The 23,248-nt window shown below is 46.9% G+C and overlaps 1 protein-coding gene across 1 annotated transcript in view; it reads right to left on the reverse strand.

The window, feature by feature from the left end:
• Window positions 1–6,274: 6,274 nt before the first annotated feature.
• Window positions 6,275–23,248, reverse strand: part of LOC129856055 (glycine receptor subunit beta-like) — a gene marked incomplete at its 5' end in the record, with an annotated part of 61,874 nt that continues 44,900 nt past the window's right edge. Inside the window, 5 exons of the mRNA XM_055924189.1 lie at window positions 6,275–7,740; window positions 20,051–20,209; window positions 21,006–21,154; window positions 22,658–22,810; window positions 23,105–23,242. Coding sequence (XP_055780164.1) covers window positions 7,444–7,740; window positions 20,051–20,209; window positions 21,006–21,154; window positions 22,658–22,810; window positions 23,105–23,242 — 896 coding nt within the window. The remainder of the gene's footprint in view (window positions 7,741–20,050; window positions 20,210–21,005; window positions 21,155–22,657; window positions 22,811–23,104; window positions 23,243–23,248) is intronic.

The following is a 23,248-nucleotide window of genomic DNA, read 5'->3' on the forward strand; positions in this document are numbered from 1 at the left end:
CTACAGGGTTGTCTCCTGGTCTAGAGGGTTATGGTTGGGTCTGGTACTCTACAGGGTTGTCTCCTCCTGGTCTAGAGGGTTATGGTTAGGTCTGGTACTCTACAGGGTTGTCTCCTCCTGGTCTAGAGGGTTATGGTTAGGTCTGGTACTCTACAGGGTTGTCTCCTGGTCTAGAGGGTTATGGTTAGGTCTGGTACTCTACAGGGTTGTCTCCTCCTGGTCTAGAGGGTTATGGTTAGGTCTGGTACTCTACAGGGTTGTCTCCTGGTCTAGAGGGTTATGGTTAGGTCTGGTACTCTACAGGGTTGTCTCCTGGTCTAGAGGGTTATGGTTAGGTCTGGTACTCTACAGGGTTGTCTCCTCCTGGTCTAGAGGGTTATGGTTAGGTCTGGTACTCTACAGGGTTGTCTCCTGGTCTAGAGGGTTATGGTTGGGTCTGGTACTCTACAGGGTTGTCTCCTGGTCTAGAGGGTTATGGTTAGGTCTGGTACTCTACAGGGTTGTCTCCTGGTCTAGAGGGTTATTTTTAGGTCTGGTACTCTACAGGGTTGACTCCTGGTCTAGAGGGTTATGGTTAGGTCTGGTACTCTACAGGGTTGTCTCCTGGTCTAGATGGTTATGGTTGGGTCTGGTACTCGGCAGAGAGCTTTAGAGAGAAAGAAAGCTTTGTCATCTGGGTTTTTATTGGTTCTTTCAGGATCAGGCAGTTTATTTTCTGAGACATTTACATCATACAGTATCATTTACATTAATATAGATCAAATAACATCCTTTACACTAATATATATATAATCTAACATCATTAGATATATTATGTTGCATACACACAGGGCCAATCTAAAATGGCACCAAATTCCTCTACAGGGACTGTTCCCTTCATAGTGCACTACTTTAGACCAGAGCCCTGTTCCCTTCATAGTGCACTACTTTAGACCAGAGCCCTGTTCCCTTCATAGTGCACTACTTTAGACCAGAGCCCTGTTCCCTTCATAGTGCACTACTTTAGACCAGAGCCCTGTTCCCTTCATAGTGCACTACTTTAGACCAGAGCCCTGTTCCCTTCATAGTGCACTACTTTAGACCAGAGCCCTGTTCCCTTCATAGTGCACTACTTTAGACCAGAGCCCTGTTCCCTTCATAGTGCACTACTTTAGACCAGAGCCCTGTTCCCAATTACTTTGGCCCAATGTAATTGACTATAGTGTTGGAATAGTGGTCACTAGAGAGGATTGGTTGACGACATCTGCTCCTCATTCACTCAGCCTATTGAGTCCACTGGTCCCACTCACACAGAACTACCAAACGCCTTGACCTCTTTCTCCCCTCTCTCTCCAGATAAAATCCTGCGTCTAGTGATGTCCGTCCGCTCGACAACCTGCCCACTCAACCCTTCCTCCCTTCTCCACACCCTCTGGAGATCATCTCCCATTCCTCTCTTCCCTCATCAACTCATCCCCATCTCCACACCATCTCCCATTCCTCTCTTCCCTCATAAACTCATCCCCTTCTCCACACCATCTCCCATTCCTCTCTTCCCTCATCAACTCATCCCCATCTCCACACCATCTCCCATTCCTCTCTTCCCTCATCAACTCATCCCCTTCTCCACACCATCTCCCATTCCTCTCTTCCCTCATCAACTCATCCCCATCTCCACACCATCTCCCATTCCTCTCTTCCCTCATCAACTCATCCCCATCTCCACACCATCTCCCATTCCTCTCTTCCCTCATCAACTCATCCCCATCTCCACACCATCTCCCATTCCTCTCTTCCCTCATCAACTCATCCCCATCTCCACACCATCTCCCATTCCTCTCTTCCCTCATCAACTCATCCCCATCTGCACACCGTCTCCCATTTCTCATCAACTCATCCCCATCTCCACACCATCTCCCATTCCTCTCTTCCCTCATCAACTCATCCCCTTCTCCACACCATCTCCCATTCCTCTCTTCCCTCATCAACTCATCCCCATCTCCACACCATCTCCCATTCCTCTCTTCCCTCATCAACTCATCCCTGACCACTGACTTCAAGATTTCTTCAAGTCGCTCCCCTCCTCAAGAAACCAACAGTCGACCCATATATACTGCTATATTCATGTACAGATGATACTGTATATATCCCCATGTTAACATGCTATATATACTGCTATATTCATGTATTGATGATATACCCTCTCCGGCCAGTTTATTAGGTCCACCCCCCATTTCACAAAAAGGGATTACAGACAGTGAGTTGTGTGTCTAAATAAAGCAGGCATCGAGGCATTCAGTTACTGTTCAACTGAATGTTAGAATGGGCAAAACTATGTGCCAAGCGCGCAACATTCAGTATCTCAGAAAACAGCTCGTTGATGAGAGAGGTCCAAGGAGAATCTGCCTGTCTGCATTTCTACCTGTCTGTCTGTCTGCATATCTGCCTGCCTGTCCGTCTTTCTGCCTGCCCGTTTGTCTGTCTGCCTGTCCATCTGCCTGCCCGTCCGTCTGTCTGCCTCTCCGTCCGTCTATCTGCCTGCCTGCCCGTCCGTCTATCTGCCCGTCCGTCTGTCTGCCTGCCCGTCCGTCTATCTGCCCGTAAGTCTATCTGCCTGCCCGTCCGTCTATCTGCCCGTCCGTCTATCTGCCTGTCCGTCCGTCTGTCTGCCTGCCCGTCCATCTATCTGCCTGCCCGTCCGTCTGTCTGCTTGCCTGTCCGTCTATCTGTATATCCATCTGCCTGCCCGTCCGTCTGTCTGCTTGCCTGTCCGTCTATCTGTATATCTATCTGCCTGTCCGTCCGTCTATCTGTATATCTATCTGCCTGTCCGTCCGTCTGTCTGTATATCCATCTGCCTGTCCGTCCGTCTGTCTGCTTGCCTGTCCGTCTGTCTGTATATCTATCTGCCTGTCCGTCCGTCTGTCTGCCTGCCCGTCCATCTATCTGCCTGCCCGTCCGTCTGTCTGCTTGCCTGTCCGTCTATCTGTATATCTATCTGCCTGCCCGTCCGTCTGTCTGCTTGCCTGTCCGTCTATCTGTATATCTATCTGCCTGCCTGTCCGTCTGTCTGTATATCTATCTGCCTGTCCGTCCGTCTGTCTGTATATCTATCTGCCTGTCCGTCCGTCTGTCTGTATATCTATCTGCCTGTCCGTCCGTCTGTCTGTATATCTATCTGCCTGTCCGTCCGTCTGTCTGTATATCTATCTGCCTGTCCGTCCGTCTGTCTGTATATCCATCTGCCTGTCCGTCCGTCTGTCTGTATATCTATCTGCCTGTCCGTCTGTCTGTATATCCATCTGCCTGTCCGTCCGTCTGTCTGTATATCCATCTGCCTGTCCGTCCGTCTGTCTGTATATCTACCTGCCCGTCCGTCCGTCTGTCTGCTTGCCTGTCCGTCTATCTGTATATCTATCTGCCTGTCCGTCCGTCTGTCTGTATATCCATCTGCCTGTCCGTCCGTCTGTCTGTATATCTATCTGCCTGTCCGTCCGTCTGTCTGTATATCTATCTGCCTGTCCGTCCGTCTGTCTGTATATCTATCTGCCTGTCCGTCCGTCTGTCTGTATATCTATCTGCCTGTCCGTCCGTCTGTCTGTATATCCATCTGCCTGTCCGTCCGTCTGTCTGTATATCTATCTGCCTGTCCGTCCGTCTGTCTGTATATCTATCTGCCTGTCCGTCCGTCTGTCTGTATATCTATCTGCCTGTCCGTCCGTCTGTCTGTATATCCATCTGCCTGTCCGTCCGTCTGTCTGTATATCCATCTGCCTGTCCGTCCGTCTGTCTGTATATCTATCTGCCTGTCCGTCCGTCTGTCTGTATATCTATCTGCCTGTCCGTCCGTCTGTCTGTATATCCATCTGCCTGTCCGTCCGTCTGTCTGTATATCTATCTGCCTGTCCGTCCGTCTGTCTGTATATCCATCTGCCTGTCCGTCCGTCTGTCTGTATATCTATCTGCCTGTCCGTCCGTCTGTCTGTATATCTATCTGCCTGTCCGTCCGTCTGTCTGTATATCTATCTGCCTGTCCGTCCGTCTGTCTGTATATCCATCTGCCTGTCCGTCCGTCTGTCTGTATATCTATCTGCCTGTCCGTCCGTCTGTCTGTATATCCATCTGCCTGTCCGTCCGTCTGTCTGTATATCTATCTGCCTGTCCGTCCGTCTGTCTGTATATCTATCTGCCTGTCCGTCCGTCTGTCTGTATATCTATCTGCCTGTCCGTCCGTCTGTCTGTATATCTATCTGCCTGTCCGTCCGTCTGTCTGTATATCCATCTGCCTGTCCGTCCGTCTGTCTGTATATCCATCTGCCTGTCCGTCCGTCTGTCTGTATATCCATCTGCCTGTCCGTCCGTCTGTCTGTATATCTATCTGCCTGTCCGTCCGTCTGTCTGTATATCCATCTGCCTGTCCGTCCGTCTGTCTGTATATCTATCTGCCTGTCCGTCCGTCTGTCTGTATATCCATCTGCCTGTCCGTCCGTCTGTCTGTATATCCATCTGCCTGTCCGTCCGTCTGTCTGTATATCTATCTGCCTGTCCGTCCGTCTGTCTGTATATCTATCTGCCTGTCCGTCCGTCTGTCTGTATATCCATCTGCCTGTCCGTCCGTCTGTCTGTATATCTATCTGCCTGTCCGTCCGTCTGTCTGTATATCCATCTGCCTGTCCGTCCGTCTGTCTGTATATCCATCTGCCTGTCCGTCCGTCTGTCTGTATATCTATCTGCCTGTCCGTCCGTCTGTCTGTATATCTATCTGCCTGTCCGTCCGTCTGTCTGTATATCTATCTGCCTGTCCGTCCGTCTGTCTGTATATCTATCTGCCTGTCCGTCCGTCTGTCTGTATATCTATCTGCCTGTCCGTCCGTCTGTCTGTATATCTATCTGCCTGTCCGTCCGTCTGTCTGTATATCTATCTGCCTGTCCGTCCGTCTGTCTGTATATCTATCTGCCTGTCCGTCCGTCTGTCTGTATATCTATCTGCCTGTCCGTCCGTCTGTCTGTATATCTATCTGCCTGTCCGTCCGTCTGTCTGTATATCCATCTGCCTGTCCGTCCGTCTGTCTGTATATCCATCTGCCTGTCCGTCCGTCTGTCTGTATATCTATCTGCCTGTCCGTCTGTCTGTCTGTATATCTATCTGCCTGTCCGTCCGTCTGTCTGTATATCCATCTGCCTGTCCGTCCGTCTGTCTGTATATCTATCTGCCTGTCCGTCCGTCTGTCTGTATATCCATCTGCCTGTCCGTCCGTCTGTCTGTATATCCATCTGCCTGTCCGTCCGTCTGTCTGTATATCTATCTGCCTGTCCGTCCGTCTGTCTGTATATCTATCTGCCTGTCCGTCCGTCTGTCTGTATATCTATCTGCCTGTCCGTCCGTCTGTCTGTATATCTATCTGCCTGTCCGTCTGTCTGTCTGTATATCTATCTGCCTGTCCGTCCGTCTGTCTGTATATCTATCTGCCTGTCCGTCCGTCTGTCTGTATATCTATCTGCCTGTCCGTCCGTCTGTCTGTATATCTATCTGCCTGTCCGTCCGTCTGTCTGTATATCCATCTGCCTGTCCGTCCGTCTGTCTGTATATCCATCTGCCTGTCCGTCCGTCTGTCTGTATATCCATCTGCCTGTCCGTCCGTCTGTCTGTATATCTATCTGCCTGTCCGTCCGTCTGTCTGTATATCCATCTGCCTGTCCGTCTGTATATCTATCTGCCTGCCCGCCTGCCTGTCTGCCTGACCCCCCGCCTGCCTGCCTGCTCATCTATCTGCCTGCCCCCCCGCCTGCCTGTCTGCCTGCTCATCTACCTGCCTGCCCCCCCGCCTGCCTGTCTGCCTGCCTGCCTGCCTGCTCATCTATCTGCCTGCCTGCCTGCCTGCTCATCTACCTGCCTGCCTGCCTGCCTGCCTGCTCATCTACCTGCCTGCCCCCCCGCCTGCCTGTCTGCCTGCTCATCTATCTGCCTGCCTGCCCCCCCGCCTGCCTGTCTGCCTGCTCATCTACCTGCCTGCCCCCCCGCCTGCCTGTCTGCCTGCCTGCTCATCTATCTATCTGCCTGCCCGCCCGTCTGCCTGTCTGCCTGCCTGCTCATCTATCTGCCTGCCTGCCCCCCCGCCTGCCTGTCTGCCTGCCTGCCTGCTCATCTACCTGCCTGCCTGCCCCCCCGCCTGCCCGCCTGCCTGCTCATCTATCTGCCTGCCCGCCTGCCTGTCTGCCTGCCTGTCTGCCTGCTCATCTACCTGCCTGCCCCCCCGCCTGCCTGCCTGCCTGCTCATCTATCTGCCTGCCCGCCTGCCTGTCTGCCTGCCTGTCTGCCTGCTCATCTACCTGCCTGCCCCCCCGCCTGCCTGTCTGCCTGCTCATCTATCTGCCTGCCCCCCCGCCTGCCTGCCTGCCTGCCTCTCTTTTAAAGTATATATGTTTTATACCCCTTTTTCGTGGTATCCAATTGGTAGTTACAGTCTTGTCTCATCGCTGCAACTCCCCTACGGACTCGGGAGAGACAAAGTTTGAGAGTCATGCGTCCTCCGAAACACAACCCAACCAAGCCGCACTGCTTCTTGACACAATGCCCACTTAACCCGGAAGCCAGCCACACCAATGTGTCGGAGGAAACACTGTACACCTGGCGACCGTGTCAGCGTGCACTGCGCCCAGGAGTCGCTAGTGCGCTATGGATCAAGGACATCCCTGCAGCCCAAACCCTCCCCCAACCCGGATGACGCTGGGCCAATTGTGCCCCGCCCCCATGGGTCACCTGATCGCAGCCAGCTGCAACAGAGCCTGGACTTGAACCCAGAATCTCTAGTGGCACAGCTAGCACTGCAGGGCCTTAGACCACTGCGCCACTCTAGAGGCCTGTTTGTGTGTCTGTCTATAAGTCTGCCTTTCTATCTGTCTGTCTGTCTGTCTTTCTATCTGTCTGTCTGCGTGTCCGCCTGTCTGCCTGTCCGCCTGTCTGCCTGCCTCTGCCTGTCTGCCTGTCTCTGCCTGTCTGCCTGTCTCTGCCTGTCTCTGCCTGTCTCTGGCCCGTTACTACATTGAGAAAGCCAAGCCATATAGGATGAATGTCTGTCAGTCTGCCTGTCTACCTGTCTGCGTGTCCACCTGTCCGTCTGTCTGCCTGTCTCTGGCCCGTTACTACATTGAAAAAGCCAAGCCATAGAGGATGAGTTCTAATCTAAGATCACTTCTACATGTTGGGGTAGTTCCCTGGACACAGATGAAGTCTTTTCTTGGATTAAGTCCAATGGACTTTATCTATTGAGGGAGAGTAGTCCAGGACTGGGCCTTATCTGAGTCTGGGAAACCAGCCTGTTAAATGTAGGATTGGGGTTCATGGGCAAGGGGTCAGGGGTTAGAGGTCAGGGATTACAGGTCAAGATAAAGTAGTAAATGATGTTACTATAAAAGATGAGAATACCCACTGACATTCTCAGATATTAACACACACACACCTTCCTACAAGTAGACAGACCAGTATATGACGTTGAAGAAGAGGAAACTGAAGGGGAACAGAGCACGTGCGTACAGGTCGATGCGTTTGGCTGCAGCGGGGATGACAGGTTTAGGGGGTGGGGCCTTCTTGTTGTTCTTGGCCTGTGATTTGCCGGTTGCCCCGCTAACCTCAATGGGCTTGCCATAGCAGTCAAAGTTAGAAAGCTCAAAGTCTCTGGGGAGAGATCCCACGATGCTGAAGTCATTAGAGCGGAGGTCTGACTTAGATGTACACACCTTCTTACAACGGGTCTCCACCACCTACAGACACAGACAGACACCAGTTAGTAATGTTAGGACAGCAGTAAAGTAGAGATGTGTAGGAAGTAAATAATCTGGAGAGAGAGAGAGTTACAGAGAGAGAGTTACAGAGAGAGCAATGTTGGGAACATTCTTTAAATTGTATTGTACATTTTCTCAGTGAAAACAATGTTTATCTAGATGAACACCAAAAAAACAACAAAAGATAAACGAACGTTAGTCCTGCAGGCTACACAAAAACAAGATCCTACAAACTCAGGTGGAAAACAGGCTGCCTAAGTATGATCCCCAATCAGAGACAACGATAGACAGCTGTCTCTGATTGGGAACCACACCCGGCCAACAAAGAAATAGAACACATAGATTTGCCCACCCAAGTCACACCCTGACCTAACCAAATAGAGAATAAAAAAGGCTCTCTAAGGCCAGGGCGTGACACCAGGAGGGTCTACAGCAGCAGATAGATCTTCTGCACAGATTCTGTCAGACCTGGGCCCTGACAGACCTGGGCCCTGACAGACCTGGGCCCTGACAGACCTGGGCCCTGACAGACCTGGGCCCTGACAGACCTGGGCCCTGACAGACCTGGGCCCTGACAGACCTGGGCCCTGACAGACCTGGGCCCTGACAGACCTGGGCCCTGACAGACCTGGGCCCTGACAGACCTGGGCCCTGACAGACCTGGGCCCTGACAGTGAATCTCAGTAAGACAGAAGTAATGGTGTTCCAGTTGCCAGGTCCACACATTGTATGTATTGTTGTCTCTACCTTCTTGCCCTTTGTGCTGCTGTCTGTGCCCAATAATGTCTGTACCATGTTTTGTGCTGCTATCATGTTGTGTTGCTACCATGTTGTTGTCATGTTGTGTTGCTACCATGTTGTTGTCATGTTGTGTTACTACCATGTTGTTGTCTTAGGTCTCTCTTTATGTAGTGTTGTGGTGTCTCTTGTTGGGATGTGTGTTTTGTCCTATTTTTGTTATATCTTTTTTTTTTTAAATCCCAGCCCCCATCTCCGCAGGAGGCTTTTTGGTTAAAAAAATATATACAAATTCCATCTAGGTTCTGTTGCCCACGAGCAAACAAAAACATGCCTACCTCGGCTTAAATATCAGCGTCATTTCCACAAACCTGTGAACGATCTGAGAGACGAGGCAAGAAGGGCTTTCTATGTCATCAAAAGGAACATAACATTTGACATACCAATTAGGATCTGGCAGAAAATATTTTAATCAGTTGTAGAACCCATTGCCCTTTATGGTTGTGGGGCCTGGGGGCTGCTCACCAACCAAGAATTCACAAAATATCCTCTGTGTACCACGTAAAACACCAAATAATGCATGCAGAGCAGAATTATGCCGATACACGCAAATTATCAAAATGCTGAAAAGAGACATTAAATTCTACAACCACCTAAAAGGAAGCGATTCCTAAACCTTTCATAACACATATGTGACCACTGTGACTGACCCAAAATGAAGGAAAGCTTTTTGACTATGAACAGACTCAGTGAGCATAGCCTTGCTATTGAGAAAGGTCACCGTAGGCAGACCTGGCTCTCAAGAGAAGACAGGCTATGTACAGACTCAGTGAGCATAGCCTTGCTATTGAGAAAGGTCGCCGTAGGCAGACCTGGCTCTCAAGAGAAGACAGGCTATGTACAGACTCAGTGAGCATAGCCTTGCTATTGAGAAAGGTCGCCATAGGCAGACCTGGCTCTCAAGAGAAGACAGGCTACGTGCAGACAATTGTTTTTTTCTAATCTACACACAATACCCCATAATGACATCACAATACCCCATAATGACATCACAATACCCCATAATGACAAAGCAAAACAGGGTTTTTTCTAATCTACACACAATACCCCATAATAACAAAGCAAAACCATTTTTTTTTAGAAATGTTTGCTAATTTATAAAACAAAGAAAACTGAATTATCAGTTTTGCAATTTCTGAATGTAGCTGCAATGTAAACTATGATTTATACCTGAAATATGCACATTTTTCGAAAAAAACATATGCTATACAATAAATATGTTATCAGACTGTCATCTGATGAGGTTGTTTCTTGGTTAGTGGCTATTTATATCTCTATTTGGCCGAATTTGTGATAGCTACTGATGGAGTCAAAAACTGATGGAGTAATAAAAGTGGAGTCTTTTGCTAACGTGGTTAGCTAATAGATTTACATATTTTGTCTTCCCTGTAAAACATTTTAAAAATCGGACATGTTGGCTGGATTCACGAGATGTGTACCTTTCATATGCTGTATTGGACTTGTTAATGTGTGAAAGTTAAATATTTAGAATTTCGCGCCCTGCACTTGAAGTGGCTACAATAAATCTATGCTTTGTTCGAAAAATGTGCATATTTCAGGTATAAATCATAGTTTACATTGCAGCTACAATCAGAAATTGCACCGAAAGTGTCACGTTCCTGACCTATTTATGTTAGTTGTTATGTGTGTTAGTTGGTCAGGACGTGAGGTTGGGTGGGCATTCTATGTTTTCTGTTTCTGTGTTGGTTTTGGGTTACCTGGTATGGCTCTTAATTAGAGGCAGGTGTTTGGCGTTCCTCTAATTAAGAGTCATATTTAGGTAGGCGTTGTCACAGTGTTCGTTGTGGGTGATTGTCTTCCGTGTCAGTATGTATGTTCGTGCCACACGGGACTGTAGCGTTTGTTTGTTTCGTTTCGTTTCGATGTAGTCTGTTTCCTGTACGTGAGTTTATGTTTAGTTATGTAAGTTTATGTTCAGGTTTCGTTCTACGTCGTTTTCTTATTTTGTAAGTTTGTTAAAGTGTTTGTTTTTCGTGTTGCCATCTTCATCGTTGTTATAAATAAAAGATGGCTTATTTCCCGCAAGCTGCGTTTTGGTCTGAAGATCCTTCTCTCCTCACCTCATCCGAGTCAAAAACGTTCTCAGGAAGTTCTCAGGAAGAGAGGGAGACAGCTAAAGCCCAGGAGCGGTGGTTTAAGGAGGCAGCAAGGAGACGTGGCTGGAAGCCCGAAAAGCCATGGGAGCAGCTGGAGGCACTGGGGAGTGCAGAGGCTACCGGAGAGAGGAACCGGAGCTATGAGGGAACGCGTCTGGTACGGAAGCCCGAAAAGCCCGTAAGTAATTCCCAAAAATTTATTAGGGGGGGGCTAGGAGGTAGTGGGCCAAGGGCAGGTAGGAGACCTGCGCCCACTTCCCAGGCTTACCGTGGAGAGCGGGAGTACGGGCAGGCGCCGTGTTACGCAGTAGAGCGCACGGTGTCTCCTGTACGAGTGCATAGCCCAGTGCGGGTTATTCCACCTCCCCGCACTGGTAGGGCTAGATTGAGTATTGAGCCAGGTGTCATGAGGCCGGCTCAACGCGTCTGGTCTCCAGTGCGTCTCCTCGGGCCGGCATACATGGCACCGGCCTTACGCATGGTTTCCCCGGTTCGCCTACATAGGCCGGTGCGGGTTATTCCACCTCCCCGCACTGGTCGGGCGACCGGGAGCATTCAACCAGGTAAGGTTGGGCGGGTTCAATGCTCAAGAGTGCCAGTACGCCTCCACGGTCCGGTATTTCCGGCACCACCTCCCCGCCCCAGCCTAGTACCTACAGTGTCTACACTACGCACTAGGCTACCAGTGCGTATCCTGAGCCCTGTTCCTCCTCCACGCACTCTCCCTGTAGTGCGTGTATCTAGCCCGGTGCCTCCAGTTCCGGCCCCACGCACTAAGCTACCAGTGCGTCTCCAGAGCCCTGTACAAACTGTATCTTCTCCCCCTACTAATCCTGATGTGCTTGTCCTCAGCCCGGCGTCACCAGTGCCGGTGCCGCGCATCAGTTGTGGAGTGGGCTTTGAGAATACAGTGTGCCCTGTTCCTGCTCCCCGCACTAGTAGGAAGGTGCTTATCCTTAGCCCGGTGCCTCCAGTTCCGGCACCACGCACCAGGTCTACAGTGCACCGTATCCGGCCAGAGCCATCCGTCTCCCCAGCGCCATCTGAGCCATCCGTCTCCCCAGCGCCATCTGAGCCATCCGTCTCCCCAGCGCCGTCTGAGCCATCCGTCTGCCAGGAGCCTGCAAAGCCGCCCGTCTGCCATGAGCCTGCAAAGCCGCCCGTCTGCCATGAGCCTACAGAGCCGTTAGCCAGACAGGAGCCGCTAGAGCCGTCAGCCAGACAGGAGCCGCTAGAGCCGTCAGCCAGACAGGATCTGCCAGAGCCGCCAACCAGACAGGATCTGCCAGAGCCGCCAACCAGACAGGATCTGCCAGAGCCGCCAACCAGACAGGATCTGCCAGAGCCGCCAGAGAGCCATGAGCAGCCAGAGCCGTCAGAGCGCCATGAGCAGCCAGAGCCGTCAGAGCGCCATGAGCAGCCAGAGCCGTCAGAGCGCCATGAGCAGCCAGAGCCGTCAGAGCGCCATGAGCAGCCAGAGCCGTCAGAGCGCCATGAGCGTCGAGAGCCGTCAGAGCGCCATGAGCGTCGAGAGCCATCAGAGCGCCATGAGCGTCGAGAGCCGTCAGCCTGCCATGAGCGTCGAGAGCCGTCAGCCTGCCATGAGCGTCGAGAGCCGTCAGCCTGCCATGAGCGTCGAGAGCCGTCAGCCTGCCATGAGCGTCGAGAGCCGTCAGCCTGCCATGAGCGTCGAGAGCCGTCAGCCAGCCATGAGCGTCGAGATTCGTCAGTCAGCCATGAGCTGCCCTTCAGCCTGAAAAGGCTAGATACCCAGAACTGCCCATCAGTCCAGAGCTGTCTCTCTGTCCGGAGCTGCCTTTCAGTCCGGAGTTGCCCCTCTATCCTGATCTCCCTCTCTATCTTCATCTACCTCTATATTCTTATCTATCCCTCTGTCTTGATTTATCTCTCTGTCCCGGTGTTGTCCTTATTAGGTATGTTATTAAGAGGATTTTGTGGGGGAAAAAAGAGGGTGGACATTCTTGGAGGGAGGAAGCTAGGATGGATTATGGTGGGGTGGGAACCGCGCCCGGAGCCTGAGCCACCACCGTGGTTAGATGCCCACCCAGACCCTCCCCTAGACTTTGTGCTGGTGCGTCCGGAGTTCGCACCTTGTGGGGGGGGTAATGTCACGTTCCTGACCTATTTATGTTAGTTGTTATGTGTGTTAGTTGGTCAGGACGTGAGGTTGGGTGGGCATTCTATGTTTTCAGTTTCTGTGTTGGTTTTGGGTTACCTGGTATGGCTCTTAACCTGTTGGGGATGGGGGCGCTGTTTAGACTATTTATGCTAATTTGGCTAATTTTTTAAACGGCTTCCCACAAAATCCTTGATCGTACAATATGCATATTATTATTATTATTGGATAGAAAACAGTCTATAGTTTCTATAGGAGTTGAAATTTTGTCTCTAAGTGGAACAGAGCCCATTCTACAGCAATTTCCCTGACATGGAGTCAGATTTGAGAAATGTTGGCCACTTTTCTGAAGTCAGTTAACCTGTTGGGGATGGGGGCGCTGTTTAGACTACTTATGCTAATTTGGCTAATTTTTTAAACGGCTTCCCACAAAATCCTTGATCGTACAATATGCATATTATTATTATTATTGGATAGAAAACAGTCTATAGTTTCTATAGGAGTTGAAATTTTGTCTCTAAGTGGAACAGAGCCCATTCTACAGCAATTTCCCTGACATGGAGTCAGATTTGAGAAATGTTGGCCACTCTTCTGAAGTCATTTAAAAGGGCACTGTCGTTGCTATGACTATACGGACACTTCTTACGTCTTCCCCTGGATGCCTTTACGTGATGACGATTCCAACGGGGTCGATTGCACGTTCACAGGCCCTACAAATGAAAAAACCCTGAAGCTAGTCATTCTTTGGGAGCTGCGTCATGAGCAAAGTGGACACCGGCGCGCACCTGTTCCAAGCGTTAGTTTAGCCTGTTATATTTCTCCGGTCATCTTTTCACTCGTTATAGGAGTTAAAAACATCATAAGGTAGTTAATTTGAAGCGTTTTATAGCAATTTATATCCGTTTAGTGCGATTTTGGGACATTTATTTTTGCAACGATGTGAAAAGTTGGGCACGCTTTTCAGTTCATCCCGAACGCAGTTGACTTTTCCACATGGCAAGAGGACAGCTTTCCACCAAAAGACGATTTCTCCCAAGAAAGGATCCTTTGCCCAAGATACTGATGGAAGAACAGCTCAAGGTAGGACATTTTTATTATGATAAATCGTGTTTCTGTCGAAACATTTTAGTGGCTTAGGACGCCATGTTTTTTGACGTAGCTTCGCTTGGCGCAAACTGTATTGAAAAGTAAGGATAAATTAAAAAATGTAATAACGCAATTGTATTAAGAATTAAATTGTCTATCAATCCCTGTCCACCCTATATTTTTTAGTCACGTTTATGAGTATTTATGTATAAGAGTAGATCACTGTCTAAGTGGCGCAAGGACATTTTCTGACCAGCTGAGCTACATTTCACATTGTCTAACCATGATTTTGGTGGCTAAATATAAACATTTTCGATCAAACTCTATATGGATTGTGTAATATGATGTTACAGGAGTGTCATCTGAAGAATTCTGAGAAGGTTAGTGAAAAAATTAATATATTTTTGGCGATGTTGACGTTATCGCCCACTTTGGCTAGAATCAATGCTGGGCTGCTATGTGCTATGTGCTATGCTAATATAACGATTTATTGTGTTTTCGCTGTAAGACACTTAGAAAATCTGAAATATTGTCTGTATTCACAGGATCTGTGTCTTTCGATTCGTGTATGCTGTGTATTTTTACGAAATGTTTGATGATTAGTAGTTAGGTAAACACGTTGCTCATTGTAATTATTCTAGTCCATTTGTGATGGTGGGTGCAATTGTAAACTATGCCATATACCTGAAATATGCACTTTTTTCTAACAAAACCTATCCCATACCATAAATATGTTATCAGACTGTCATCTAATGAGTTTTTTTGTTGGTTAGGGGCTATAAATATCTTAGTTTAGCCGAATTGGTGATGGCTACTGGTGTTGGTGGACAAATAAAAGATGGTGGATTATGCTAATGTGTTTTTAGGTAATAGATGTACATCTTTACATATTGTGTCTTCCCTGTAAAACATTTTAAAAATCGGAAATGTTGACTGGATTCACCAGATCTGTGTCTTTCATTAGCTGTATTGGACTTTAATGTGTGAAAGTTAAATATTTTAAAAAAATATTTTTTTTTGAATTTCGCGGCACTGGTTTTTCAGTGGGGGGGGGGGGGGTGTGCCGCTAGCGCCACGCTGATCCTAGACAGGTTAAAAGGGCACTGTCGTTGCTATGACTATACGGACACTTCTTACGTCTTCCCCTGGATGCCTTTACGTGATGACGATTCCAATGGGGTCGATTGCGCGTTCACAGGCACTACAAATGAAAAAAACCTTTAGCTAGCAAGTCTTTTCTTGCTGCGTAACGCGCGTGGAAGACACCGACCCTCTCCTGTTCCAAGCGTTAGTTTAGCCTGTTATATTTCTCCGGTCATCTTTTCACTCGTTATAGGAGTTACAAACATCATAAAGTAGTTAATTTAAAGCGTTTTATAGCAATTTATATCCGTTTAGTGCGATTTTGGGACATTTATTTTTGCAACGATGTGAAAAGTTGGGCACGCTTTTCAGTTCATCCCGAACGCAGTTGACATTTCCACATGGCAAGAGGACAGCTTTCCACCAAAAGACGATTTCTCCCAAGAAAGGATCCTTTGCCCAAGATACTGATGGAAGAACAGCTCAAGGTAGGACATTTTTATTATGATAAATCGTGTTTCTGTCGAAACATTTTAGTGGCTTAGGACGCCATGTTTTTTGACGTAGCTTCGCTTGGCGCAAACTGTATTGAAAAGTAAGGATAAATTAAAAAATGTAATAACGCAATTGTATTAAGAATTAAATTGTCTATCAATCCCTGTCCACCCTATATTTTTTAGTCACGTTTATGAGTATTTATGTATAAGAGTAGATCACTGTCTAAGTGGCGCAAGGACTTTTTCTTTACCAGCTTGTCTACATTTCACATTGTCTAACCATGATTTTGGTGGCTAAATATAAACATTTTCGATCAAACTGTATATGCATGTTGTAATGTGATGTTACAGGAGTGTCATCGGAAGAATTCTGAGAAGGTTAGTGAAAAAATTAATATCTTTTGGCGATGTTGACTTTTATCGCTCACTTTGGCTAGAATCAATGCTGGGCTGCTAATTGCTATGTGCTAAGCTAATATAACGATTTATTGTGTTTTCGCTGTAAGACACTTAGAAAATCTGAAATATTGTCTGTATTCACAGGATCTGTGTCTTTCGATTCGTGTATGCTGTGTATTTTTACGAAATGTTTGATGATTAGTAGTTAGGTAAACACGTTGCTCATTGTAATTATTCTAGTCCATTTGTGATGGTGGGTGCAATTGTAAACTATGCCATCTACCTGAAATATGCACTTTTTTCTAACAAAACCTATCCCATACCATAAATATGTTATCAGACTGTCATCTAATGAGTTTTTTTGTTGGTTAGGGGCTATAAATATCTTAGTTTAGCCGAATTGGTGATGGCTACTGGTGTTGGTGGACAAATAAAAGATGGTGGATTATGCTAATGTGTTTTTAGGTAATAGATGTACATCTTTACATATTGTGTCTTCCCTGTAAAACATTTTAAAAATCGGAAATGTTGACTGGATTCACAAGATCTGTGTCTTTCATTAGCTGTATTTGACTTTAATGTGTGAAAGTTAAATATTTTAAAAAAATATTTTTTTTGAATTTCGCGGCACTGGTTTTTCAGTGGGGGGGGGGGGGGGGGGGGGGGGGGTGCCGCTAGCGCCACGCTGATCCTAGACAGGTTAAAGTGTTTGTTTTTCGTGTTGCCATCTTCATCGTTGTTATAAATAAAAGATGGCTTATTTCCCGCAAGCTGCGTTTTGGTCTGAAGATCCTTCTCTCCTCACCTCATCCGAGGATGAGGAGAGCACCAGCCGTTACAGAAAGCAGCCATAATAATTACAGACACCAACGTCAAATACCTAATTACTCATCATAAAACATTTCTGAAAAATACATAGTGTACAGCAAATGAAAGACAGGCATCTTGTGATTCCAGCCAATATTTCCGATTTATTAAGTGTTTTACAGCGAAAACACAATATAGCGTTATATTAGCTTACCACAATAGCCAGAAACACATGCCATTTCCCAGTAGCAAAAGGTTAGCGATCGTAACAAACCAGTAAAAGATATATAATTTTTGACTAACCTTGATATTCTTCATCAGATGACAGTCCTATAACATCAGGTTATACATACACTTATGTTTTGTTCGAAAATGTGCATATTTAGAGCTGAAATCAGTGGTTATACATTCTGCTAACGTAGCATCTTTTTCCCACAACGTCCGGATATTTTTCTGACACTTTTTCTGACACACATATTCTGACCAAATAGCTATTCATAAACATAACTAAAAAATACATGTTGTATAGGAAATGATAGATCCATTAGTTCTTAATGAAATCGCAGTGTTAGAATTCTAAAAAATAACTTCATTACGACATCCAGCTTCGGTATAGCTAGAGTACCCAAAAGTTGGGCTTCGACGACTAGTTCACATGTACGACAGATATATGAAATAGCATCATAAAATGTTTCTTACTTTTGCTGATCTTTCATCAGAATGTTGGACAAGGGGTCCTTTGTCAAGAACAATCGTTGTTTGGATTTAGAACGTCCATTTTCCCTCTTGAATTAGCAAGCGCACTAGCCAAGTGGCGCGAATCTCTCCATCGTCAACAAAGTCAGAGAACGGAACACGGCAAAACTCCCGAAAAAATTTCAATAATCTGATTAAACTATATTGAAAAAACATACTTTACGATGATATGGTCACATGTATCAAATAAAATCAAAGCCGGAGATAGTAGTCGCCTATAACGGCAGCTAAACAGAAGGCAAATCCAGGTACCTCCTCGCGCTCTCCAGAAAACAGGAAATGGGGGACACGTCATACAAAGAGCTTGTATTCCACTTCAGACCAAGATAAACACTAAATTTCTTCTCTCACCGCCTCTTGACATCCAGGGGAAGGTCTATGAAGTGCATGTATACTAATACGTATCATGCCCATTTATAGGCAGGAAGTAGAACAGAGCCTCGATTTCAGACTTTCCACTTCCTGGTCAGGAAGTTTGTGCCAAATGAGTTCTGTTTGACTCACAGATATAATTCAAACGGTTTTAGAAACTAGAGAGTGTTTTCTATCCAATAGTAATAATAATATGCATATTGTACGAGCAAGAATTGAGTACGAGGCCGTTTGAAATGGGCACCTTTTATCTGGCTACTCAATACTGCCCCTGCAGCCCAAACAGGTTAACGTTAAAAAATACCTAAAGTTGTATTACAAAAGTAGTTTGAATTTTTTTTGCAAAGTTTACAGGTAACCTTTGAGATATTTTGTAGTCACGTTTGAGCAATTTGGAAGCGGTGTTTTTCTGGATCAAACGCGCCAAATAAATGGACATTTTGGATTTATATTGACGGAATAAATCGAACAAAAGGACCATTTGTGATGTTTATGGGACATATTGGAGTGCCAACAACAGAAGCTCGTCAAAGGTAAGGCATGAATTATATTTTTATTTCTGTGTTTTGTGCCGCGCCTGCAGGGTTGAAATATGCTTTTCTGTCTTTGTTTACTATTGTGCTATCCTCAGAAAATAGCATCGTTTGCTTTCGCCGAAAAGACTATTTGAATTCTGACATGTTGGCTGGATTCACAACCAGTGTAGTTTTAATTAGGTATCTTTCGTGTGTGATTTAATGAAAGCTTGGTTTTTATAATAATTTTCATAGTAATTAATTTGAATTTGGCGCTCTGCATTTTCTCTGGCTTTTTGCTAAGTGAGACAGTAGCGTCCCGCCTAAACTCAGATTTTTGGATATAAATATGAACTTTACCGAACAAAACATACATGTATTGTGTAACATGAAGTCCTATGAGTGTCATCTGATGAAGATCATCAAAGGTTAGTGTAGTATCCTTAAAGGGTTCTTAGAATTACGACTCATGAGACTTACGTACGGTTTAGTATTTAATTGTAACTTAGATTTACATTATCTTATGCACCTGGCTTAAAACTACCTGAAGCTTTCTTAATCATAGTTAAATAGGCAGACATAGGAAATAGCTACGGATAGCGGGAAGCAAAGCCCCGTCTTGAGTCAATACTGCCATCTATTGGTAAACATAAATATACCAGGTTACTACAGTTAGTGATTCATTTTATCTCTATTTCTGCTTTTTTGTTACTCCTCTCTTTGGCTGGAAAAATGTCTCTTATTAAAATATCTGAAAGTTATATAAGGAAAATTATAACTTTGTAATCTGAATATTTTCCTTGGTGCCCCGACTTCCTAGTTAATTCCATCTACCTGATTAGTTAATCACGTAATAATAATTACAGAGAATTGACTTGATAAACTAAATAAGTCTTCAGTTTAATGATGCCAAAGACACGACATGGCCAATCAATTGAATTGACCACAGGTGGACTCCAATCAATTTGTAGAAACATCTCAAGTGTATTTTTTGTTATTTAATCCATTTTAGATTTTAACAAAATGTGGGAAAAGTCGAGGTCTGAATAATATCCGAAGGCACTGTATTTCCCTTAGATTACACAGATCCACAAAGAATTAGAAAACAAATGTAATTGATGAAACCCCCATATCTACTGGGTGAAATACCACAGTGTGCCATCACAGCAGCAAGATGTGACCTGTTGCCAAAAGAAAAGAGAAACCAGTGAAGAACAAAACAATGTAAATACAACCCGAGTGGCGCAGTGGTCGAAGAGACTGCATTTCATTTCAATGCAAGAGGCGTCACTGCAGTATCTGGTTCGAATCCAGGCTGCATCCCATCTGACCATGATTGGTAGGGTGGTGAACAGTTGGCTTGGGTAGGCTGTCAATGTAACTACGGATTTGATCGTAACTGACTTACTTGCCTAGTTAAATAAATGTTTATTTATTTTCCCTTTTCTATTTTAACTATTTGTACATCGTTACAACACTGTATATAGACATAATATAACATTTGAAATCTCTCTATTATTTTGGAACTTTTGAGTGTAATATTTACTGTTCACTTTTTATTGTTTATTTCATGTTTGTTTATCCATTTCAGTTGCTTTGTCAACACACACACGGTAGTGTTATGAAGTCAGGGCTCTGAGCTGCCTAACGATACTCTACTGCAATTACAGTATACCCATCTCATCTCTAGATCCACACACACACACGGTAGAGTAGTCTTGCCTGCAGAGTGCTAACGTGATGAATGGGCGTTCCTCCGGTCCCGTTGACAGTGTTAGTTTTAGAAGGAGTCTTCTTCCCCTCTTTCTCTCTCAGAGCCTTCTCTTTAGATGCCATCTTAGCCTTCTCCTCCTCTATACGCCTAGGACTGTTTAACATGACCTGGGGGAGGGAGCAGGAGGGGGGGGGGGGGAGGGAGGAGAGAGGAGAGAGGGAGGGAGGGGGAGAGGGAGGAGAGAGGGGGGAGGGGGAGAGGGAGGGAGGGAGTGAGGAAAGAGGGAGGAGGGGGAGAGGGAGGGAGGGAGGGAGGGAGGAGAGATGGGGAGGGAGGGAGGGATATGGGGGAGGGGGAGGGAGGAGATGGGGGAGGGGGGAGGGAGGAGGGGGATATGGGGGAGGGGGGAGGGAGGGAGGAGGGGGATATGGGGGAGGGGGAGGGCAGAGATGGGGGAGGGGGAGGGAGGAGATGGGGGAGGGGGGAGGGAGTCAAGAGCAACCGAGAGAGAGACAGAGAGCGAGAGAGAGAGACGGACAGACAGACAGAGAGAGAAACAGGGAGTTTTTGTTATTTCATTGAATTGAATTGTGTTTCCAAAAAGAGACTTCCACACACCATGTAAACACACAGGTGTCTGTGTGTCTGTGTCTCTGACCTGTACCACTGCATTCTCCACCATGTAAACACACAGGTGTCTGTGTGTCTGTGTCTCTGACCTGTACCACTGCATTCTCCACCATGTAAACACACAGGTGTCTGTGTGTCTGTGTCTCTGACCTGTACCACTGCATTCTCCACCATGTAAACACACAGGTGTCTGTGTGTCTGTGTCTCTGACCTGTACCACTGCATTCTCCACCATGTAAACACACAGGTGTCTGTGTGTCTGTGTCTCTGACCTGTACCACTGCATTCTCCACCATGTAAACACACAGGTGTCTGTGTGTCTGTGTCTCTGACCTGTACCACTGCATATTCGACCAGTGAAGCGAAGCCGAACAGCAGACATGCGATGAGCCAGATGTCTATCGCCTTCACATAGGAGACTTTAGGAAGCGCTGACGCCAGAGACATGGACTCACTGGACAGGGACAGGACAGACAGGATACCTAGAGAGACAGACATATTACAGACAGAGACATTAGAGACAGACAGACAGAGACATGGACTCACTGGACAGGGACAGGACAGACAGGATACCTAGAGAGACAGACATATTACAGACAGAGACATTAGAGACAGACAGACAGAGACATGGACTCACTGGACAGGGACAGGACAGACAGGATACCTAGAGAGACAGACATATTACAGACAGAGACATTAGAGACAGACAGACAGAGACATGGACTCACTGGACAGGGACAGGACAGACAGGATACCTAGAGAGACAGACATATTACAGACAGAGACATTAGAGACAGACAGACAGAGACATGGACTCACTGGACAGGGACAGGACAGACAGGATACCTAGAGAGACAGACATATTACAGACAGCGACATTAGAGACAGAGACAGACAGACAGATCTATTGATGTCATGGTATGATGCTATCATGATATCATATTGTGATGATGTCATGATGGTCTCCTGGTGTCCCCAGACTGACCTGCTGACAGCCCTCTGGATGAATGGACAGATGGACGGATGGACTGATGGACGGATGAACAGGGACGGATGGATAGACTAGGCCTACAAACAGGGGGAGGGACAACCAGATGAGATGATTACCTGGTCCAGAACAAACCTCTTCCACGGTAGGGTTAAAGGTTAAAGAGGAGGAACCCTGGCAGCGCTGGCATCAGGGTTGATCCAGAAGGGTTAAAGATCGTACCCAGAGGAACCCTGGCAGCGCTGGCATCAGGGTTGATCCAGAAGGGTTAAAGGTTAAAGATCGTACCCAGAGGAACCCTGGCAGCGCTGGCATCAGGGTTGATCCAGAAGGGTTAAAGGTTAAAGGTTACAGATCGTACCCAGAGGAACCCTGGCAGCGCTGGCATCAGGGTTGATCCAGAAGGGTTAAAGGTTAAAGGTTACAGATCGTACCCAGAGGAACCCTGGCAGCGCTGGCATCAGGGTTGATCCAGAAGGGTTAAAGGTTAAAGTTTACAGATCATACCCAGAGGAACCCTGGCAGCGCTGGCATCAGGGTTGATCCAGAAGGGTTAAAGGTTAAAGATCGTACCCAGAGGAACCCTGGCAGCGCTGGCATCAGGGTTGATCCAGAAGGGTTAAAGGTTAAAGGTTACAGATCGTACCCAGAGGAACCCTGGCAGCGCTGGCATCAGGGTTGATCCAGAAGGGTTAAAGGTTAAAGGTTACAGATCGTACCCAGAGGAACCCTGGCAGCGCTGGCATCAGGGTTGATCCAGAAGGGTTAAAGGTTAAAGTTTACAGATCATACCCAGAGGAACCCTGGCAGCGATGGCATCAGGGTTGATCCAGAAGGGTTAAAGGTTAAAGATCGTACCCAGAGGAACCCTGGCAGCGCTGGCATCAGGGTTGATCCAGAAGGGTTAAAGGTTACAGATCGTACCCAGAGGAACCCTGGCAGCGCTGGCATCAGGGTTGAACCAGAAGGGTTAAAGGTTACAGGTTAAAGGTCGTACCCAGAGGAACCCTGGCAGCGCTGGCATCAGGGTTGATCCAGAAGGACAGCCAGGAGAGAACCACGATGAGAAGGGTGGGGGCGTAGACTCCCATCATATAGAAGCCCACCTGTCTCCTTAATGTGAAGATCACCTCCACACAGGTGTAGTAACCTACACACACACACACACACACACACACACACACACACACACACACACACACACACACACACACACACACACACACACACACACACACACACACACACACACACGGTTAGGGTTCTTCATAAGAAGTCTACAGCTTTATAAGAAGATAGCAATGTTCAGTGCCCTATTCAAGTATTTCAGTATTTGCAGTAGTGTGTGTGTGTGTGTGTGTGTGTGTGTGTGTGTGTGTGTGTGTGTGTGTGTGTGTGTGTGTGTGTGTGTGTGTGTGTGTGTGTGTGTGTGTGTGTGTGGTACCTGTTCCTTGGTAGAATTTGGTGCAGTTTCCGTACTGTATCTCCTGCTGTTTAATGTCAAACTGAGGCAGAGCGATTTCATCCATCTGGACTGGGTCTGTCATCCACATGAAGACCAGATCACTGGTGGTGTAGCCAACTATAA

Source organism: Salvelinus fontinalis, chromosome 5 (assembly GCF_029448725.1).
Source record: "Salvelinus fontinalis isolate EN_2023a chromosome 5, ASM2944872v1, whole genome shotgun sequence".
NCBI lineage: Eukaryota > Metazoa > Chordata > Actinopteri > Salmoniformes > Salmonidae > Salvelinus > Salvelinus fontinalis.